The 24,421-nt window shown below is 38.1% G+C and overlaps 2 protein-coding genes across 3 annotated transcripts in view; one reads left to right on the top strand and one right to left on the bottom strand.

Annotated features, from left to right (window-relative positions):
• The window catches only part of LOC306823575 (protein unc-13 homolog B-like), a 41,621-nt gene extending 26,046 nt beyond the window's left edge, over positions 1 to 15,575 (bottom strand). The window contains exons 1-2 of the mRNA XM_079343180.1: positions 15,340 to 15,575; positions 170 to 199 (exon numbers count right to left, since the gene is read on the bottom strand). Coding sequence (XP_079199306.1) covers positions 170 to 199; positions 15,340 to 15,361 — 52 coding nt within the window. The 5' untranslated portion in view covers positions 15,362 to 15,575. The remainder of the gene's footprint in view (positions 1 to 169; positions 200 to 15,339) is intronic.
• Positions 15,576 to 23,071: 7,496 nt separating this feature from the next.
• Positions 23,072 to 24,421, top strand: part of rusc2 (RUN and SH3 domain containing 2) — a 34,633-nt gene continuing 33,283 nt past the window's right edge. For both annotated transcript variants that reach the window (XM_079343136.1, XM_079343135.1), the window contains exon 1: positions 23,072 to 23,207. The gene's annotated coding sequence lies outside the window, so the exon portion shown is untranslated. The remainder of the gene's footprint in view (positions 23,208 to 24,421) is intronic.

The following is a 24,421-nucleotide window of genomic DNA, read 5'->3' as shown; positions in this document are numbered from 1 at the left end:
CTTCACATAAACACCAATAATCTTAGTTGGTTCCAAGGACGCAGCAAAAAATCTTAAAACATCCATATGTAACTCAAACAGAGCCTGCTGATTAGAGATAAAGCTACATTTGTATGACACAACTGTCAAAAAAGAAAACAGATATGCAGTGGGAGGTGAAAGTGCTTACCTGGAGGCCCATGTAGTTTGGCTTTTTTCACTGAAAAAGAATAAGAAAAAGAAACAGATTAATTACAAAGTATATAAAAAAATCTTTCAATAGTTTTGACTTCTTTCTCTGAATTTGGTTAGACTGTGCTTTGACTCGATAAACTCCAGATTAGGCTTTTATACTAAATATCTTTACAGTCATTTGTGTCTTTTTGTTTTTTTAAAGGTAGGACGGTTTTGAGAAGGTGCCCATAGTAAAAATACTATACATTTACATTAAATTGGTATCTGAATCCAGAAGAAGACTGTATCTGTTTAGTGATATCAATAAAAAAGCTTGACATAAAAACCATAGCCTGCTTCAACATGGTTGATCTAAAGTTATGAGCTACCATAAGACTACAAATCAAAACACTTACAACACTAAAAACCTAATTTACTGTATTTAAATGCAGGTATCCAAAGTTAGGTCAACACTGATGAATTGTCTAACTGAAGATTTCAAACATTATTAAAGAAGGATAAAAACCCCACAAATAAAGAATGTCTTAAATTAAACCTGCGATGACACATATTGCTTGTTTTTGATGACTAAACCAGATTTTCTCAACATTATGCAGACTTCTCAAAAGTTAGTTTAGTTGTCCACCTATCCCACAAAAAGTATCATTGCTTTATTCTGAACACACCATTACATACATATCAATATGTTTAAAAATGATTAGTGCATGAAAGGCATGAAGCATGACAGAGAAAATAATGTCAGTGTCTCAGAAACCGCCAACAGACCAAAAATCATAAGAAATTTTGAAGAAGTGCCTCAATATAATAGCAGGGAGGTCTAACAGCAGCAGATAGAGCTATACATTCAAGAGGGTCTTGAAGAGTGTTCTGGGCTCTGGGGGGAGCAACTGATATTGATCTAGAATACAATTGAGCCCCCAGGATAAATGTTGAAGTCATTTGACCATAGAGCTTTGTTGAACTTTATTGCATTTCTAAGGTAAGTTAGTTAGTAAAACAAGGTTTATGTGCATATTCTCCCCATGGGAGATCAATATGTGTTTTCAATTAATGTCCAAAAGTGTGATATGTGATAAGAGAGACAAACAAGAAACGAATCTCCAGACAGAGGAAGATCGTTAACAGGTCATTTGTCTGAAGCTGTCAGCACAGCTTGCCTCGTGTGTCACTTGTGCCAGCTTGGCTGAGGCTCCAAGGAAACCCAGTGTTCCCATTGGTACAGTGCCAAAGAAAATACCTGTGTGAATGGCCTGAAAATAGACTTTAAGTGATGCTAGAAGAGAAGAAAAGAGAAGAGAAGATTTTAAATGTGTGAGATGAGGAATACCCATAAGCATTACTGTAAATTAATGTTCATACATAGTTGAAATTTGTAATTTCTAATTTGACATAGATTTGGCTGTTTGCTCTATTCATTCATTGATCAGTCGGTGATAAGTAGAAACTGTCAAATGGTAAATGGACTTGAGCTTATACAGCATTTTTCTTTTTTCTTTTTGTCTTCTGACTACTCAAAGCGCTTTTTCACAGTAAATCACACCCATTACACTGATGGCAGGGGTTGCTATGTAGTGAGACTATGAGAAGTAGCTAAAATCAATTATACGCCACCAATGAAGCAGCAGGAGCAATTCAGGATTAAGTGTCTTGCCCAAGGACACTTCGGACATGTTGCTGCAGGAGCTGGGAATAGAGCCCTCGACTGCCCAGTTGAGAGACGAAACGACTCTACCGGCTAAGTCATCGCTGCCCCTGGCTTTACATAGACAGGCCTGACTATGAAAGTCCATAGTCTGGGACAGGCAATTTACACAAGTATAAAATCAGGAAAGGTTTGCTGGGCACCAAGAAGCCTGCCCAACTGTATTGAGATGAAACCTGGACTGGACTTTAGAAGGCTGTGTTAAATGCTGCAGTAATTTTGTGTGTGATTCAGCCTGCTAAAGAAAAGATTGTCTGACTGAACTCTGTTTAACCCTCCAATCACACTGAATGACTATTGTTGGATATGTATAAGGCAATAAAAATAGGTTTAGATTTCTGTTGTAAATATTAATCATTGTCAACATTCTTAAGCTGTGGCTGGAGAAATGTAATAAGTACGTGAGAGAAATGCCAAAGCCTGTTTAAAAAAAAACCAACTAAAAACTGTACAGAGCACTTGATACAAATACTACATAAAAAGGAAGGAGCAAGAATACTGTGTCAGGCTGTTTACTGTTCATTAAAGGTTGCATTTTCCTAACAGACATTTCAGTTAACGTTTGTCGAGTGATTTCATTGATCCCAGAGTGTCAATTAATTGTTTTTGGTTAAGTGGAGAGAAAGGTCGGACTTTTAGCAACATCATTGGAGTTCCTTGGGATGTGCTGTCTGGCTTTTATTTAGGTTGAGATGATTCACAAGCCCCATGGGTTTGTTTTTCTTTCTGTTTTTTTATCTCAGCAGCAAAAACATTTTGATTTTATGACATCTTTTAGGTTTTATCACTGTGAAAATAGTAAAGTATGATTATTAACCTTGCCGCACTTAAGGCCGGTTCACACGGCAGGATTTTAAAATTGTCGGCCGATTTCCCAAACTTGAGAGACCACACACATGGCGATAAATAATCTGAGGTTTTACAGTTTTGGTCGTACAGTGTGTGGTGTGCGGCCACACGGCAACATCAACACACCACACACGAACCGATTTCACTCGCGAACGTCCCGATCAGACGGGAAATCTCGCAAAACCTCTGGAGATCGAACGTGATTCCAGAGTCAACAAACGGACAAAGAGGATGTAACAGGGATTGTTTGTGCTGTTTTTATCTGAAAACACATTTTAAAAAGAGGCGTCGGTCAAAGGAGTGGAGACAACGGGAGCATGAGCTGTACTTGCTACATGATATGGAGGTGAGTAGTTGTTGTTTTGCTCCCGGTGTTTTCGCTACTACGTCACCTCGCTTTCTGATTGGCTATGCGTCACAGTCAACAGGCTCCTGCTCGTTTTCTCCTCGGGGGACACCACACATGATGAGAGGTCGGGCCAATACAATCCAACATGTTGAATATCCCCGATTTGAGATCGGAGCGGTCCCGACATTCTTCCGACCAGACGAGAACGGTCTGAACACACCACACACGGCAGGATGATCTTATAAGATGATCTTATGATGATCGGGGCGTCCTTAAGATTATCGGAAGGAGAGAATCAGGGCCAAAATCGGCGTAATTATCCTGCCGTGTGAACCAGGCATAAGTCAGGTCAACAAATCTGACTTTATTCTCTGCAAAAAAGGGAGAGAAAAATAAAGATGTCCTGGATAAGCAAAGTGCTTTTCTCAGCCGTGAAGGCATCACTCTGAGTTCAAATCCAAACCTAAACTCAGCAGACAATGACTCTCCAATTCAACCTTCTTTTTTCCCCAGAGAGATGGCCACCAACTGAGACCGAATGCCTTTTAGTGAATTGTAACACTCAAAGCTCATATGAAGAATGTTTATTTTGTCTTATCTTAGCAACCCCTGTGGACAAAGCATTGCCTCCTATGTCGTGGCTGAACTTTGTCATCTGCATGCATAACAAGTAATCTCAAATGAAAAAAAGTCATACTGCTGTCTTTTAAATGTCAAACTTATCCCTCACTGTGAATCTTTTCCTTAGATAAAGTCAATAAGGAACCTCAAAAGACTCTTTCAAGAAGGTCATGCAGTAAATAGTCAAGCTTCTTGCTTATAGTCTGATTGTATATCTCATATAGAGACATCATAGGTCAAAGGTTACTTTGTTGTCCCCACAGGGAAATCGGTTTGGAGCCAGAAATATACAAAACATATAAGACACTAGACAATCCACAAACATTTAATACATAAATATATAACTACATAAGAGCCCCCCCCAAAGATCATACAGTACAACTTCCAGTGAAAACTGCAGTGTTCAAAGAGCCACAATTAATTCAAGTTAACTACTATTCATCAAACAAAGAGCAGCAGGTACAAAGGAGCCCTGATGCATTTTTGTCGTATATTATATACAGAAGGGAGGGGGAACAGTGGTTGTTTATTGTTTACTGTTTATTGTAACTAATGTCTTTTTTTAAGTCAATGGGTTTTTATAATTGAAAAACATAATTCCAGTTGATCTCTTTCAGGAAGTAAAGAAAAAGGTCAGTGTCACACTTCAGGACTAGAAGAGGTTAGCATACCTTTGAGCCAGATGGCAGGAGAGCCTGATCAGAGCCAGTAAAGCAGGTCACATATCAAACACGTGTCTGTCAGAATGATTGTATGAGAGGATGCGTGCTGCAGATGAAAGCGCGTTTGGCTGGTGGGATAATCCCTGCCAGCTAATGCCTTAAGCAGGACGGAAATCTAGCAGACCCTTCTGTATTGTACTGTGACAAATAATGTGAAAAGCAGAGACCTTCTTGACTTGCAGAAATGATGAGCAACTGATGTTGGAGCATCCAAAGCTTTGAGGATGCTTTAAGATAGTGAAGAAAGTAGCAATGGCTTTGAGGGGAAATAAGTGATGTTTATGCTCATGTGATGAGTCAGGGTTGGATTAAATCTGCTGCTGTAGAGCTGTGCAGGGGGAGACATATTACGTCATTCGAATATCGGTTTTAGATGAACATTGTTCTTCGAATGAACTGTGGGTTTTTTTTGCCATTCATACTTACATGCTCTCTTTACAAAACACTGAGAAATGTCAATGTAAAAAAATTATGTTTGACCTATTTTTTGGGTAATTGATTTGATTAAAACTATTTGACAAGATTTGAAATTCCACCCACAGATACAGCCGGCATCAAGGGGAACGCCCACAAAACTTGACATCACAACAAATCAAACATACATACACATAGATACAATGCTAAAGGGCTGTTGTAGGCCCTTCATCAGTACAAATCAACTGAAAATCGAAATCTAAGGTTTTATATTCACCCAAACGAAACACAGAGAAGAGTAGGAGAGATAGGAGGCGAAAGGAGTTGGATCCAAAATTAATACCATAAATTCAGATCATGTATACATATATGTATATATACAGTATATATATATATATATATATATATATATATACAATATGTGTGTATATATATATATATATACTACTATTCATCAAACAAATAGCAGCAGGTACAAAGGATATATATATATATATATATATATATATATATATATACACACACACACACACATACACACACACATAGTATATACACACACACACACACACACACACACACATAGGATTATTAGTTAAAAGGTAAGTGAAATACATCCCACATTTAGTGAAAAGAGCTTTCTTCTCAATGTACATTTCAACAGTTACATGTATTAATCCATTATAATTGATCTAAAATCAATCAATAAGGAAGGCTAAAAGAAGTCAACTAACATAATTGCCTTTGATAGAATCAGTTAAAAAAAAAAAAAATTCTTCCTGGAAAAAATATAATATCCGAAACACTCAATAACATGTTATTTACCAACAGGATGAACAAATTCTGAAGGATTTGCGGGGACCATTACTATGCATGTCTCTCACGATTTCCTGTTAACCATGCAGTTTAATTTCAAAACTGTTGAGTGAAGAAGGTGAAAATGCCCTAAAAGTACGGTATATAAGAAAACAACATCTTGAGATTGTTTTGTTGTAATTGTCATAAAGACAAGCCTCTTGTTAAGTATCCACAACTCTTTAAAACCACCTCTTGATCTTTAAATAAATTCTGAAGCTGGTGCTCCTGTTGGGTGCTTGAGCAAGTCACTGAATCCCTTCCAGCTGACCCTTAATCCCTTCATCTCCATATACAGCATGTGTGAAAGAAAAACAGATTATCTATAAATAAATTAAACAATTCCTATGAATTAGCCTTTTAATTGTGTACTCTACTTAATTTATTCATCTCACCCTTAGACCTTTAAAAACAAGCAGCACCATCAAACTGGACACACAAAGATGGCAGACAGGCCTGGACCAAAGTGTGTCATTACAACAGGCCAGACGGTGAATCTATTTTTAACAGCAGTCCTTCGACTCACAGTGGGTTTGAGTGTGTGGAGGTTGGCAACCTGGTGGCCATGTCATTAACACCCTCTCACTTCCATTAAACGACAGCCCCTGCAGACCTCAACAAGCCCACCTAATAATGTGTGTATATGTGTATAGGTCAATACACAGAGACTGAGCTGTGTTTTTGAGCGTTGTACATTCACTAAATAATTTGTACAACGCAAGCATTATACTTCTTTTAAGTCAAAAGTCATGCACGCCAAAGAACAATGGGTATTAAAAAAATTAAATATACTGTATATACCTTGCCTTGTATATACCTTAAAATCTGGAGAACTGTGTTCGATCCAAAAACTTAAAATATAATACCCCCTCCCCATTCGCTTTTTCTGACAGTCAATGCAAAGACATTCACACATCTAATCAACGTGTGCACACAGTATATGTTACATATTCAACACTGTCAAATCTCAAATGAGAAAAATATTTATTCAGAGATAGATTTCTATTACGGTTCTGTAATGAAGATTAATGTTGATGTACTTTTTGGAGGATAACAAATACTGTCATTGAAAACTGTTTTACTATCAGGCCTACAGCTAACTCTCATTCTCATTGACTAATTTATGAGTTTATTCAGGTGCTCAAAATAATGTACAATTGACGCAATAAAACTTTACAAATGATTATCCTCCAAGTATCCAAGTGTTAATGGCATGGAGGAGCATGTATAGCTCACATCAGCTTCTTAATTACAAACTAACAGATTTCTCCCCCTGCTGTGTCCTCGTTTCACCACGCTAATGAGCCAATTAGAGGCGCTTTAAGAAGTCCAAGAGGGAAACACTTGGAGGGGGTCCAGGGACGAGAGCTCATAGATAATGTGATCACCCACAAACACACACACAATAACATTCCTCCCTTATCTTTACCATATATAACAACTGTGTAATTTAATGTCAATACTTCCACTTTGGCTCCCACAAAAAAATGAGCAATACCTCTGATTTGACACAAGTATAGATGTAGCAGTCCGATGACAAATCATAATTAGTCTTAATATAATGACTGATTAAGAACCGGCTGGGTTTTTCCTACAACAATATGATACGTATCACGATACACAGACCATGATACAATACATAGTGTGATATTGGGAGGCAGTAGCTCAGTCCGTGAGAACTTGGGTCCAGAGGGTCGCCGGTTCAAGTCTTGATGTGGACTAAAATATGAAAGTTGGTCTGGTAGCTGGAGTCCACCAAACCCCTACCAGCTCAGAGGGCGCTTTCAGTGGGGTTAGCCGCCACACACTGACATCTCTCTATTATTGCATGTCCCCAGGTCCTGCTTCTGCATGTGTGTGAGCAGCATGTCTTTAAAATAACAGTCCAAACCACAATTTCCCCTTTGAAGATTAATAAAGTATATAAAAAATATACATTGATTTTGGATTATGAACATGTCCTATACAGAATTCACTACAACAGCTGTTCTTTATTGTTAAGAATAACAGAAGATCCTACAACTTAAAACACTTCATTTCAGGTCCTCGAAGAGCCTAGAAATACATCAAATATGTTCATCCCAGAGCTATGGCCATGGTGTTATTGTGCACTGCACTATAGGTCAATTCTTTTTCAAAACTCTCATTACAGCTTTGCAGCCATATTGATTCAGTAACATCTGCAACAATACATGTCCTTGCATTTTGCTAACCATATCTTTTCCTGGGAGCTTTCTTTGCTTCCTCGGGGCCTGCCTCAACAACCCTCATGAAGGATTTAGACGGGTCTTTGTAATATAGCAATGAATAAGGTCTTTTACCTGCCTTTTGTAACATAATGAGTCTGGTCTTTGTAGCTGCTCTGTAATATTAAATGACAAATGTACCTGCTTTTTGTGAAGTGTCTTGAGAAAACACTTATTATAATTGGACATACAAATAAAGATTGATTTATTGATTGATTGATGGCAATATATTGCTATATTGATTTTTTAAGCACAGGCCTATCACACATTAGGTCCAATGAATGCTTGCGACAAGCGTTTGATAATGCAAGGTAATTTTTGAAAGATAATAGTGGAACTTCATCCGGGTGCTACTGTTTGTCTATATGTGCACCACAAATGTTCTGAGGATTGTTTACTTTTAGTGGCTAGACCTGCAGAACAGAGATTGTGTTTCAACATTCAGCGTCATAAAATAAGTCTCATGACCGGTAACACTGATTAAACATACCTTTAAACATCATTAGGAATAGTAATGAATAACACAGCTGCTACACTCAAGTCTATTTTTCTTTGGATATGAATTGTTTTACGTGGTCTTACTGAGGACTTATCAGAGGACTGTACCAAATGTGGTTGGTGTGTGTGTGTGTGTGTGTGTGTGTGTGTGTGTGTGTGTGTGTGTGTGTGCGGTGGGGGGGTTAAAGGTAAAGGCAGAAAAAATAAATATTTAGGGCGCAGATGCCCTAAATAAATAAAATAGATGCTCTGAAGCGGACGGCCTGGGTTCAAGTCCACCTATCTATCTATTCCCCATTCGCTCATCCTGGTTTCCTACTCTATCCATTGTCCTATCCAAATAAGGTGAAAAGCCCCAAAATAAAACTTAAAAAAAAAAGAGAAGAGATAAGACATATCTCAATATTATTCTCTAAATATCATGCAGTCTTATTATCCAGTGAAAAAATGTGATTTTATTTGGAGCAAATTATTAGTATTATTATTAGCAAATTATTATTAGAACGAAGTATATAGACTCCATCTGACAGTAACACATGAGCTGTTATAGTTCATCGTGGCACTTAGGAATTGAATAAGAATAAAGGTCTTCCGCCATGTCAAATTGTTCTATGAAGATGTACTCACAATGACAATGCTAACATGCTAATGTTGAGCAGGTTTACTGTTTCCAGTTGTCATCATGATGGTTTTGCATGTACTAATTTAATCACTGCTACAGACAAGGTGTATGTGTTAGGGGGTTAAATTCTATGTCTTTCATAACCATTCAAAGTGTCTGTGGAGGAAAAAATCTTCGACCACATTAATGGAAAAAGTCAGTTTAGTGATTTGCAGAAAGGATTAAGCATCAGGACAAACTGACAGGCAGACAAGTCCAATACCAGGAAGTAGTATTATCATAATGTAGGAAGGAAGTGAATTCTCTGTCCCACGTGAGCCACAGTCAAACACACAAAAACACACACACACACACACACACACACACACCCAGCAGCATTAACACACAAAGCATAAACACACACAGGACAGCAAAAGCAGCAGATGGCCAGAGGATTATTCCCCCTCTCTCCCCACCCCCTCTCCACAGATGGGATGTGAAGCTTTACTGAGTCCCTGTCATTCCAGCACTGTGTGCCGCTGTGCTTACTGACCTGCTCCGTCCTCACCTACTCCACTTACCTGTTACTTGAGGTGGCCTACAAAACGCTTTCAGTTATCACCGTCATGAATACAGACAGGCCTTAATTACAAAATAAAGGTGACACGGGCCGTAATAAAGAACAGAAAACACCTGTAACAACTATTTCTATAATTACAAATATTGCAAAGGTTTGGAACAAAATGCAAGAAAACTAGTTCCTGTTTCAAAGACACCTGACTTCTTTAATGCTGGTATTGTAGTTACAACTGTAAAGCCAGATATGAAGGGCATATCAGTGCTGTTTTAGCTAACCTGCACTGGTTCCATCTATGTCTTAGTATTGATTAGAACGATTCAGTGATGAGCTTCTAACAGTTTATGAAAAGTAGACAGAACTTTCGACAGATGCCTCCATGTAAACATCAAAAGCTGGCAATACCATCATTTACAAGATTGCTCATTTTTATAAAACAATGTTCAATGCTTGAAACTTCAGCAACACACTGCTGAATAAGTGTATTTTTCACTAGCAAAGATATAAGTGAGTGATACAACTGACTGTTAAAGAAAGCAGGATTATAAAGACAAACACTGCAAGAAATAATCAGCAAGGAGAGAAGGAACCCTTTGTCCACAGGAAATGCTTTAAATGTTTTTTTAAGAGACTTTTAATTGGTGTTACAATTCTGAATTACATTGACAACACATTAACATTGCCTTTTACTGTCACTCTAATAATTGTTATCCATCCATCCATATATAGGCCACCCGAGAGACATAGTCTCTCCAGTGGGTCCTGGGTCGTTTGTTTGTTTTCATCTTCATAAAGCACTTGGAGCTACTTCCATAGTTTATAAAGAGAAGTAAATCGACTTATAGTTTATCATTGTTATCTTGGCAAGACCAAGTAGCCCCTTGTATTTATCTCCCATTATTACAGTTAAATGTAATTCTTCTGCTTTTTTTTCACAGCAGCCTGACTCAACACGCATGCAAATTATTAAATACCAACACATTTCCTGTTTACATTTGATGTCTTCTTGAAACAGCTTAGGCTGGGTACAGACTGAACCGTCTCAGACTGTCTTTCAGTTCTCTGCAGTTGTTCACTGTGTTCAGAAGAGCCACCATGCAGGCTCTGAGGGCCCCCAAACAACAAGGAACAAGGAAGCAAGAAAATGGCCACTGACAACACCATGGCTCTTAAAAACAAGTATGCCATTCTTCTGGTTTTTCTGCATTTCCTTCAACTTGATGGTGAATCTGAGTCCCTTTAAATAAGGAGAGAACATCTGAAGTGCTGGGTAAAAAACAGACACTACAGTAGATTTATCTCTGTCACATAGTTTGTCATTGGTCAGAAGGATGGAGTATGCAAAACGCATCTCAATATTTTAAATCACATCGTGCTTTACATGAGGAAGCTTGGCAGGACAAAAACAGTGGAAGAGTCGATGTTCTCAACTGACTCCTCCACTTTGAACTATAAACTAACCGTCTAAAATACTTCTTTAACTCTCTCCTCCAGTATGTGCCATCAGGTTATGTAGTATACAGTAAAGATGTGGAAAAGTCCAAATATCCGATTTTAGTCAACCATTGCTGTGAAACCAATATTAAATACTGACTTTCTTTTATTAGAAAACGTTGTTTTAAGTTACTGAGCATTTGTTTGTTTGTACTTCTGAAAATGTATTCAGCCATGATCTTTTCACAAAACTGACAAAGTACTTTTGATGCCTCTAAACCAAACAAAACTAACATTTCACAAGCGTTTAGTATTGTTGCCACGTTTATGAAGATCACCTCATTCCATCATAGTGTGTTGTGTCGATATCCTCCCACAATATCCCCATGTGAAAGAACAAATAAACTTCTTGCGCAGCTTTAAAGGTCAACTTCTGGGAACACTGTGGTCATTGTTAAGTTTGGAGAAATATCACTTTCATGGCTAAAGGTAACTGACATATTATGGCATGTGTATCTTCATGTAGTGTTATGTGATATGGAGCTTAGCGTAAGTTCAGACAGGAAGACTGGTGTTATTCTTTCATTCATTCACCTCTTCATGCATTCTTAAACCACACCCCCTACTACTACCTGTATCTCTCTCTGGTAAGCAGCTGATCATGGGCGTGTATCATCCTGGAATTAACCAACCAGACTCTGCCACGAACTTTCTCTACCAATCAATGGCTTGCTGTCAATAGTTTAAAAACTCTCTCTCTTCCAGTCATCCTGTAGCTGCAGGCATACGCCGCAACCCTCCTCCACCCCAGTCACCTCCTTCCAGCTCGGCAGAGTCCAGGCCCCGGCTGAAACCCACTCCTCTTCTCAGCCTCCATCCTTTTCACCACCACCAGTGTCTAGACTCCACATCCTATCCTGCGTCGGCCTCACTACGCCTCAGAGCTCATGAAGTCGTCATGACGGAGTCTAGCCCCCAAAAGACTTTGCACATTTCATTCTACAATTGTTGCACATTTCATTGTAATAAATAATTGTTCATTCTTAATTAAGTCTCTCCTGATTGAATTTATGTTACAATGGATGTCTTACAGGCTGTTACTAGGAAACGGAGTGTGAGTCAGAAGCTTTAAGTATCCACCACAAGGCTAAAGTACAGAAATTAAGAGTCCCCTACAATCTGGCTTGAGAGCACTCAACCAGGTAACTGTCATATTTCTAGACTGAGCTGATTTCATAACTTTCAAACAGTTTTATGCACCTGTGGACGAGATTTGTTGTTGGCCATGTCAACCATGTGCCATATGAAACAAAAAGTCCATAAACTCAACTGTAGGACTAAAACTGAAACTTCTCATGACTGACCATGTGTCAATAAGGTTAACCAATCCCTCCCACCCTTTCCTATCCTATCCTATCCTTCTTTCTGCATCTTATCCCATCTCCCCCATCCCATTTTCAAGCCCAGCGCAGTTTTGGCAGAAGGCTGTTCCATGTAATGATCCTTGTAATGTAGCAATAAGTAAGGTCTTTTACCTGCTTTTTGTAAACATAACGACGAGCATGGTCTGCTCTACCTGCTCTTTTGTAATGTTAACAGACAAAGAGGAAGGTCCTTACCTGTTTTATGTAAAGTGTCTCGAGATAACGCGTGGCATAATGGTGAAATGATATAGAGATATGCAGTCTCAAAAAATAGCTTAAAGTCGGACTGACCTCGCAGACTTTTTGTGTTTTTAAGAAGTCAAGAATGTGAATTATAACCATTGGGTTAAAAAATGACTGCAAACCAAAAAAAAGTCTCCTTCACCCACACAAACAGTAAGCGGGTTCAGAGATTGCTCAGGAAAATATATATGCTCAACATGTGGAAGAAACAGCCAGGTATCAGATCACCAAACCTACAATTACCAATCAGCCCACTCTACCAACTGAGCTACAGCCGTCTGTTGTTGATGACCAGATGCAGAGAACAAATAATTATCAACATTTTAAATGAGGCAAAAAAAACTTCTAGTACTAAATAATACTGAAGTATGAGTTTTTTTATGCTTTAGATTTTTGCCTGTGACTTTAGAACGTCAATCTCTCTTTTAGTAGAACTTCATCATTTCATGTCTTTACACCCCTTGTAACATAAGTCAATCTCTGCTTTTTAAATGTGTACAGTAAAAATCTGCTTTTATTTTCTACTCCTGCTACCTGTCACAACCAATTTTAGGGTCTCTTGTTCATTAGTGAACCATTCATCCAGAAGACTTGACACTTGGCAGATACTGTACAATATAGCTGAAGATCAATAAGAGCAATACTGAGTTTCACATTATTGAAAGCAGCATTTCTCAACATGTCCAAGCAACACAACTGGGGCCTCAGCAACCAACTGCCCGAAGAGGAGATGCATTGCATTTATCAGAGGCCTCATCCAGATTCTGTCAGATCCAAAAGTGCTTCTAAACAGCCACAACTTCAAACAACACTGCAAGCGTCACACAAAGAGCCTTAAACATTAAACCATTACAAACAGGCCTTAAAACAATGTTGCATCAAACAACTGCTGTAAGAACAGACCACTATGAAGAACTTCAGTTTAAAATTCAAGGTGTTAATGAAACAGTTTGAACAAGATTTTTTTTTTTGTTTAAAGAAAAAATATATATATTATTATTATTTATTTATTAATTTATTTATTTATTTAGATATGCTTCTCACAAACATAGGCTTTAATCACACACATGAACAAGCAGAACCTGTGGATGTGCATTAATGGAGAGATGTCCGAGTAGATAGTACAAAATTGCTTTACATGTATAGAAATATATTTTAGTTATGTACATCATCAGTGAATGGGTAAGTACATGCGGAGATAGTCCCATTTATCCACTGGAAGTATCCCCTGAGCTGGTGAGGGTTCGGTGCCTTGCTCAAGGGCACCTCAGCAGTGCTTGAGAGGGGGCCGGGCACCTCTACAGCTACCAATCTAACTTCCATATTTTGGTCTGCATCAAGACTTGAACCGGCGACACTCCAGTTACAAACCCAAGCCTACGGACTGAGCTACTGCGGCCCCAAACACACCTGTTTACACCGATTCGTTGCAGACATGGAGTTATGCGGACTCCTTCCAGCCTCAAGTGGCATTCACACCAAGGATGAAAACTGTTCAAAAAACTACAAGTGAGACACAAACCCTCAGAGGCCGAGTAAGAGATAGAATGAAAAAAAGTTTGATAATAAAATAATCGATAAGCATGACGGAGGAATGACAATTGTTCATCTGGAGAGGGCCAAACTTCTGAAATAAATGGTGTACATGTAAGGGTTTATCCATTTTTCGTCATTAATTATCTAAACTTAATGTTCTAAATGCACATGGTAAGTTTCAGCCAAATGTGTTTCTCATTCATTAAGTTACACCCAGAAAAACCACTGTCCACTCAGCTATTGACCAGCTGCTGAATTGCACTTGTAGAAGGAGGAAGCAATAGATAATCCAATTTCATCTCTCTTCCCCTCAACAACCCAGACCTATCTCCCAAACTAGTTCAAATTGATTAACAATAATCTTCATTGATATTTTCTCTTCCAGGGGGAAATAATACAAATAAGGTATTGAATACAGATAAATAAAATATATACTAGATTAAGAAATCCATGTTGTAATTATTACCAATTGCAATTACACATCAGTTAATCCTTTATAGTCTTCAGCATCTCCAAAATATGCACGTTTGTTGATTAAGACAGGCGGAAGTGTTTTATTTGATGTGATTCCTAATGACACTGGATGGCCTGTGCTTTAATCCCAAATGTGGGACTGTAAAAGCAACTATTGGAAATGTCTCGAGTTTGTACATTAAATACAGCTTCACAACTTCTCCCACATCCACATAATCAACTTCATGTTAGTGGTGGAATTCAGGAAACCGATTAGCAAAATATTAATTGTTGCCTACTATTCAAATAAATTCAAACAACTTTATTTTATAATAAGAATAATACTTAATTATACATAATAAAAATCAGCCAATTTTCTTTTTCTTAAGTTCTGGCAAATTTTGTATCTACATTTCTATCTTTGTGATAGCCAACCAAATTTACCAATAATCATTTTCTTAGAAACTGGTTTCGCTTGATATTTGTTGAGGCATCTTAAAAAAATGGGCAATATTTTTGAACTGTTAATGATTTAAATCCATCTGAACAGCTCATTATAATATAGAATTTCCTGTTCTATTTTAAATTCATGTTTCCTTTGGTTTAAAAGCAAAACCTGCAGTTCTGGATGTAGACCTTACCTCTGACACACAGCAGGGACATCGCGAAGGGATTCTGAGCAACAGTTCCTTCAAAGCTGATGAGTGAGTCAGTGAGTTTGCAGCCAAGTTGCCTGTTGCTCTGCAGTCATTGAGACAAGTTATGAATGTCCATTAAGGTACTGTTCGCTACATCACAAATGTTACAAAATATTTTACAGTTCCAATGCAGGTGTACAATCCAGTTGGTCCTGACGGTTTGAGTGCTGACTGTCACTGGCAAGAGCGACTTACTACAAGCTCAAATCTGGTAGAGCGGGGCGGCTCTTATGTTGCATTCAAGGACTGTAGGGAAGATAGGAATCTGGACAAGCCCACTCGTTTATATAGGGAGCGCATTGAAGAAACAAAACCACTGTTAGACTCTGCTTAACTTACATGGTAAGGTACAAACAGGTTGATGGTTGAGGTTGAGCAACAGCTTGATAAAGTATCTATCTATCTATCTATCTATCTATCTATCTATCTATCTATCTATCTATCTATCTATCTATCTATCTATCTATCTATCTATCTATCTATCTATCTATCTATCTATCTATCTATCTATCTATCTATCTATCTAACCATCTATCATGGAGAAGTTGTCACCCAAAAAGAAGTACAAAACTAAAGGCTTCTGTAGTCTAACTCTCAATCAAGGAAGAGTCCACAGTAAGGAGCCTGACATTTAACTCAACTCAACTCAACTCAACTTTATTTATAAAGCACTTTAAACAGCCGTAGCTGTGACAACGTGCTGTACATACATGAAGAGCTCATAACATAAAACATAAGTGAAACACTGACAGGGTTAAAACAATAAAAACAATAAAACACTAAAACAAGAACAGAGTCTCATGCTGGGTTAAAAGCCAAAGAATAAAAATGTGTTTTAAGATGAGTTTTAAAAATGGACAGTGAGGGGGCGTGTCTTATGTGCAGTGGGAGATCATTCCAGAGTTTGGGACCGGCAGTAGAAAAAGCCCTATCCCCTCTGAGCTTCTGCTTAGACCTCGGTACCTCCAGGAGCAGCTGGTCAGCTGACCTGAGGCACCGGGCAGGAGCGTAGGGATGGAGCAGCTCAGAGAGGTAAGGTGGGGCGAGATCATTTAAAGATTTAAAAACAAATAAAAGAATCTTAAAATGAACTGAAGTGCGCAGGCAGCCAGTGGAGGGAGGCCAGAATGGGTGTAATGTGCTCCCTCTTTCGTGCTCCGGTTAGGAGGCGAGCAGCAGCGTTCTGGACTAACTGGAGACGTGCGAGGGAGGACTGGCTGACTCCGAAGTAAAGTGCATTGCAGTAATACAGCCGAGATGTAATGAAGGCATGGATTACTGTTTCAAAGTGCTTGTGCGAAAGAAAGGGCTTTTAAGGATCTTTAACTTGGAAATTAGTTGAAATACATGTAACCTAAAATACATCACAAGCTTTAAGTTATCTAGGCCCATCAGTTGAAACATCTGAAACAGGATAAAGCAAGTCGAGTTAACTATGGTATCAAGAAGAATGATTAAGCAGTTTACGTGTATAATAAACACCTACTGTTAAACCTATGCACCAGTGTTGTAGAAAAAGTCCCCTTTGCTGCCATATTGGATACTGGTCCCCATTCTGTGAGGGGGGATAATTCTATGAAAACCAAGCATCGTCATTTATGGCATAAAAAATAAAGCCATTTGTTTACATATCCTGTTGAAGCCTCTGTCTGGGTATTCAGAACTGAGCCAATTCTGTTGCTGGTAATCTGGTTGCTGGGGCTGGGCTGGTACTGCGGTTGGGATATTGGCCATTAACCAGGAACCAGGGGCTGTGGTTTTAGCTGTTTCTCATGAACATGACGCTCAGTAATGGCATTAATTGCCTTCCATGATAACTCGGTGTGGATTATAAGAAACCAATGATTCAAATCTATTTTACCATCACAAGGTCACTCTTTTAAAACAAAATGTTATTGGTCTTACATTTAGTGTTAGCATTAAGTTGTCCAGTATGAAGCCACAGTAGTACCATACTGAGAAAAAGAAAAAAATAGTAACACCAGATTGTTAATCATTTCCAAGAACATAAACACGCTTTAGTAAAGTTAGTTGTAGGAGAACATATACTGTAAAATAAGTCCCAAGGCTTTAGCCAGAGATGAGATCAAATGGAAGATTAAAATTGTCTATCTAACAATCACTGACCCAATCACTTCCACCAGTATGTCCTCCTTCTACAGTGGTGCAAAAAATGCACCACTGTAGGAAAGCATCATTTTAAATGCTTCAACAGCCAATCACAGTTCTCTCTTCCGAATACATTGATTGAACACATCTGGAAGATAGTAGGTTGTGTATTGCTTTATTGTGTATTTAGGCACAATTATTGAGGAAAATTCTATGCAAGATTACATGTCTGATTTTTAAAGCACTACCTCAAAAAAGGGACCGAGCAACCAAAAGTTTGTCAAGTGGCTCCCTCTAGTGGCAGGAAACCCTATCTTGGCTTCTGTTATCTCAATGACAGTTTGTGTGAACAATACAATGTGAGGAGTAAACCTATCATAGAAATTATGTTGTTAAACCCCTACACACTAAAACAATGTATAAACTTAAAGTATGGTGTGTTCCTTTGAGCTATTGAGACACTAACTGCTTTTATGTGATCCACTTAGCAAACCAGGCTAAAAATGTTACATATCTGAACTGAACATTCCTGTAATTTCTGACAGTCAATTAACAAAATATTGTATTTTTTTCCCAAAAAAATTCTTTTTTTCAGTGGACCCTTCTTCTGTTCACACACACAATATTTACACATGCACACATTATGGCAGTATCTGTAAATGAGTACTTCTAATTAAATTCAATTTAACTTTTTGTAAGGGACCATGTGCAATTGAAACGTAAATGTAACCATTTGATGAATTGCACCAGAGTTAGCCTTAGGCTAATTTACATCTGCTGTAATGTTGAACAGGTAAGCCTCCTTTTTGTGCAGTTTCCCCATATTTGGACTATTTGACTGTAAACATTTTGCAACTGTCTTAATTTAAACATATTCCTTTTTCTTTCTCTAACATGTTGCACTCTTCCTATGAAGAATAATGGTGTTAATTGAGGGGTTTAATTAAAACTGGCACAAAATAGCTATTTTGGCCCTTCAGCTTGGTGCCTATGAAAACGTAATAAAATTCTAAGGTTGAGCTCTTATGTAATCTTTTGTGTACAATGTGAAGAAGACCAGCTGACACAGCCTTTCGGTGCACCAGTGCTGATCGTTGTTGGTTCTGAGAAGATGCTGTTTATCCTGACTTGCTAGGTTTTGGTTGTCAATAAGGAGCGATACCATTTAAGGATTTACTTAAATCTTCTTAATTTTGCAAATGAGCAAGTGTGGATGCATTGGGGCAATGTTGAGCTAAAACACATGTTCATAAACAATATAAATAGTGCATTTAAGGAAAAGTCATTCTTTCATTGCCTCTGTTTGACTGTTTAGGTTGTACATCCAAGCACCTTAGGACCATCATCAAAAACAAACTGATGGCGTTTGTGGAAAAAAAAAAAAAAAAAAGAGGCATTACAGATCACTGTACGCCAAAAGCACACTCTATAAACTGTATTGTAAAGATAATTAGTATCATTAAATTGGGTGGCAAAATGGCAGGTTCGTCCCTCTCTGACCCTACTTATAGAGTAAAGACTTTGGGTGCTTCTCAGTTCTCTTGCGTCTTCGTCCCTCCCACCAGAGATGCATGGAGAGATGCAAGGAAACGAAGCAGAGGAGAGAGGAACGAGGAAATCTGTTTTAAGATATGAGACGTCCTTTCATCTACTGCGTCATGTGAAGCAACATCAGCTGAACACATTCAGCTGTCAGTCGGCTTTAATGTCGCACAAACAAGCACTATATTATTTCTAATGCACAAAGTAACAGCACTCAGTCTTTTTACCTTATAACAAACACCTCAACAACCTGCAACCAAAAGGACAATCAAAAGATTTCACATCGAATTTTCTGTTTATTATTTGTTCTGACTTATAATTCGACAATGAAAATATTTTCTAAACACAGATATTTACGGCTCTCGATCCCCTCTCCCCCTTTCAGCACAAGAGCTTTAAGAACTTTCTTAACATGGCGGGTCTGGAACTACGACTGGTTCGGAGCGAGGACATCAAATAAGAGAACTGAGAAGTACCCTTTGAAGGTCCAATCTATCCTGGCAGATTGTACTCAACCTTTGTCCAAGGAGTTAAAGTTGCTGCTGTCAGGTTGCAGATTCAGCTTGCCAGCATGTAGGACAAAGAGACTGAGGAAGTATTTTGCAGATGTCTGTGTGTCCAAAGATTTTTGAAAGATTGGGCTCTAAGTTGTTAATTCCTCTTCAGTTATTTTGAAAAAATTTGGTACTATGCCCTATTCTACAGATTTTATTGAACAGTATTTGGACTGTGAGGCTCAATCACCAACCTGGCATCAGATACTCAAAAACATCACAACCAGCTGAGAATTCCTGTTTCAAACCTGAAGTTAAAGTCATTCAGGGCTCGTGGCTTTCTGCAGGTCATTTGGGGTCACGAGACATTTGCACTAATATCAAGAGTTTTACCCAAAATGTTTCTTGTAGAGTATAGTAAAGCAAATTATGCATGCAATTATACCCGACAAGATCCTGGTGCATTATAATACTGAGAATAAAAAAATAATCAAGACATTCATGTTTATCTTTAAGATGGCTGTGCAAATTGTTAGGTTTACGTTTGGCGGACCCCAAAATGTAGAGACAGACAAAAACCAAAATAGTTTTAATAAAAATATATTTAATGTTCCAACGGGGAAAAAACCATAAGAGCAGGCAGTGAGGGCAAGGAGCCGGCTGGCTAGAAGATCCAGGAGACAGGGAACTCCAATGAGTAGAACGAAAGTAGGAGGCACACCAGCGAGAACTAGAAATAAGAAAAACAAGATCAGTCCACCAAGTCACAAAATGAAGGCACAAAAACCAGCTGGAGGCTACAAACAAGTGTCACATTTGCTGAGCGCAAACATGACACTACCGAACAAGACAGAATTATCTGGCAGAGTAATGGAGTGCAAGCCAGGCTTTTATGGAGGAGGTGATGAGATTGAAATCAGGTGTGCTTCGTCTGCTCCATGGAGGAGCCAGCCACACCCCCTGCCACTCACATACCTGCAGAAGGAAGAAACCCAGAAGAGGGAGGGGAAGAAAAGACAACACAAAAACTACACCAGAAAAACAAAACAGAACTGAAACCTCACACTAATCACACAATGTGAGCATGAAAATCAAACCTTTTAGCCCATGTGGCTTTAAGAACCTTGGTTGCCCTAAGACTTTCAAATTCTTAAGGTTATAAATAACAAGCCTTCAAATATTAAATACAGACTTTAACGCCAATGTTGTACACAGTTGTATTTCAGGCTGTCCAGGCACAAACATTAAAGCAATGAGGCTCATCAGTTGAAACCCTTGATAAATCTAATGAAAGATAAGTTGCTTAAATGGTATGCAACATTTTTGAAGCATATTTAAGTTATCCGTTACATTAGCAGGAACGATTTTTAAATGAACATAAACCTTCAGTCTGTACATTATGCTTTAATAAGGGTTGTAGCCAAGCTGCCCTTTACTTCCATAATTTGGATAGATCCCTGTCATTCTAAAAAGGAAAACACGATATAGTGAGAACTCAGGTACAACTTCCAAATAACTGAAAAGAGTTGCAGTTATACCAACCTGGCTTTGGCTGGTAGAGCAGCTGCTGGAGCCGATGCTTGGCCTGGTAGACCTGCAATTAGTAATTATTAATTAAGATTAAATTAATTTAACTTGTCATTGCAGCCGATCACACTTTTCTCCTTTTAGAGTTATGATTGCAACTGAAGTGTTTACATGTCCGTAGAATATTTATTGACGTTTATTCATTTTACAGCCACATTAACAAATGTAATTGCATCTTACATTATCAAAACTCAAAGTAATGGGATTATTTGAATGGTGTTTGATCTTCCTGGGTCTTTTTTAGAGAATTTTAGACACTTCCAAGAGTTTTTGTTTTCTGGAGGTGTATAACCATACAACATAGAGTGTTTGATAAACATGTTTTTTTTTCATCAAGTAGTTTTTGTTGGTGACTTTTGGACTTCCATCTTGCATGTAAGGTGATACTCCCCAAGAGCCTCATAAGCAACACTTTCTTAACTAAGTTTTATCACTTCTACTAAATCTTTATGGTTTAATTACTTCAGAGCTCAAGCTTGATTTAAAGGCAGTTCTAAGGCACTTTTTCAATGCAGTTACTTCATTCAAACAGCAGATGGAGCCCAGTTTATACAAGGTAAAGGGATTGCTCATGTCTAAATCCTACCCTTTCATACCTGCTCAGGAACATTTTTCACTGTTATAAATGTATTTGATAAGTTAGAACCTGTTTCTAAACAATTTCTCAATCTACAGCATCTTTCAGTTGAAACAAAACATTTCAATTGTCACTCAGTCAAAATCTGTGGTATTCAGATGTTTTGTATCATGTTAAGTTCAATGCCATCTTATGCAAATAGAATTATTGATTACATTCTTGAAATTTTTTCCAAGCTTGTTTGGAATATGAACTGTCGTCTCATCCAGTTTTGTATATAATTGTAGTAACATATATTTTGCTAGAAAAACAGTTTTAAAAGTTAGTTTCTACCAAATATCATCATCATGTATATTCGCATGTCCACATTCATATGGCTTCAGTCTGCATCTATAGTAGGTTAATGTATTGTTTTAGTAATGAACTGTATATGCTCTGTGAACCTGTTTTAAAAAGCACTGTTTTATGTCTCATAACAACTGGTGCTCAATTATCTATAATAATCTGCAACACTGTGAGCTCTTAACCTTTCACTGCTGCAGTAATAATCCAGTATTCCCATAGGGAACATGAAGGCTTTAGAAAACGAGACTGTGCTCTAAAACTGCTGACTGCAGTACAAGCAGGACTAAGACTAGGACTGTGGGGGGCTGTTGGGCTGGAGTCAAACCAAGACAAAAAAGATAAATAGTGAGATTATTAAAGCTAGGAATTTGTTCATACAAAGACATGTTCTAAGGACAGCTGATTGAAACAAAATCTAAAGATTTGCTGATATGGCCAGTATAACGTCTGCTTTAAGAGCAAAGGCAACATAAACTGCTAACTTTATACAGATTTTACATTCGGTTCATCACTTCTTGAACTTTTTTTACAGCATAAACATAACATATTTTAAGAGACAAAAAATATCTTATTCATATGTATCTTAAAAAATATTTTATAAGTGCAAAGAAACTTGGCATTTGGTCTTGTCAATGTCAAAGGAAGGAAGTAACCTTCACCATATTATGTCTTGGTGTTATAATAATGGAATTGGAGAGCCCTCCCTCTCCGAGATGTGGGACCAAAAATACATAGATGTTCTATGGTTGCCAAAGCTATGTCATATACACATGGCTATTCACACATTTTTATGTTCAAATGATTCAGTGACTCAACTCGGGATAGAAATGTATCGAAAAACGGAGTGGAGTTAATAAACACATTTAATGATAGTGCAGTTAATAGAAAATACACTGTATCCCTGGCAGAGGTAACAGGTCTAATGCGATTCAGCCGTCCCACCCCAAGGTTAGATAATCCGGTCTGGCTCCAAACTGTGACCTCAGGCTGACGTGCCGCTCCAGCCCAGCCCATCCGGCGCTGCACCGCCTGCGTGCGTTCTGTGCAAAGGGACAGTGTTCCCATACGTCGAGGACTATCAGCACTACTGCAAGGTTCTCCACTGCCACACATGCTTTTAATCGAGTACAGACCCACTGTCGACCAGCTGTGGCAAGGTGAGCAGGTTCAATTTTTATTTCAGTCATGTAATTTGTTCGGTGATGGATGAGAAAACGCAAAGGAAAAAGAAGAAAACGTTCGGTCGTTGAGCATCGCGTCGGAGGCTGAAAAATGATGCTTCGGTCGGTCATAACGGGAAAGACTTAACGAGCCCTTTGAATAATATTTTCTACTCCTAATTGCTTTGTTTTCTTAACACCAAATGGTATTATCGATAAAGGCGTTGTATGGAAGGTAATGCAAGCTGTTTTAGTAGGTGTGTTTGTGTTATTTTATCGCAGTGAGACACAAAGGCATTAAAGAAGATTGTGTGTTTGACACCGTGTTTCATCCTGAAACGATGATCTGCGGGACTTCAACACTCATTTTAACATTTTATCGCATTTTAAATGATAAACAGGACTGGCTTATTGCCAACACAACACATCATCAGCGGCCTGCACACCCCTGTTTTCACCATATTGACCCGATGTTGCTTCCAACAAGCGGTACACAAAAAGCGTCAAGATGGACCGTGAAGGGTTATATAGCTTCCTGCAGGAACTTTCAAAACAAAAGCCTTTAAAACCATTTATTGTAACTCGAGTCAGATCAATGTAGTTCATTAGTCAAGACTTGCACAATTACTCAATAATTAGGTAAAATAATACTTGTGAACTAGCCTTTGCAGAAAAGAGATAAAACAGTAAATTGACTAGAATCTACTTTAGGCTTTTAAAGCCATTTCTTTTTTATGATCAATTTTTTATTTGTTTTTTTATGTTTCCCACGATGGGGGGAGCATCCTCACAACAAAGTAGTCACAAAAAAGAAGAAAAAAGGACGAGTACATAAGTTCCTAATGCCATTTCTCAAGCAAAAATAGTAAACAAATGCTGGCTCTTTAGTTAATGTCACAATGTTTTGCAATCTTTTCATAAAGATAAATAAAAGCTGCGACTTTAAGCTTTGGGATTTTCTGAGGATCCTTTTGATAATCTTTTAAATGGGAAGTTGATTGGAAGATTTAAAAGACAATCATCAATCACAGCGTTATATGCTACAAATGAAAAGTGAAAACAAAGGGTCAGACGATAAAGATTAGGTTATTAAAAGACAGAATCAAATCAAATAAAGCCAACTTCTTATGTATACCCTTAATCTTTGGAGTAAAATGATCTGGGTTCCCTTTGTAAAGCTATAGATTTGACCTAAATTCTTTGTTGTTGTA

This window comes from Symphodus melops (assembly GCF_947650265.1).
Source record: "Symphodus melops genome assembly, chromosome: 1".
NCBI classification, from domain to species: domain Eukaryota; kingdom Metazoa; phylum Chordata; class Actinopteri; order Labriformes; family Labridae; genus Symphodus; species Symphodus melops.
Note: the sequence above shows the minus strand (reverse complement) of the source record. Positions and strands in the feature narration are given on the sequence as shown.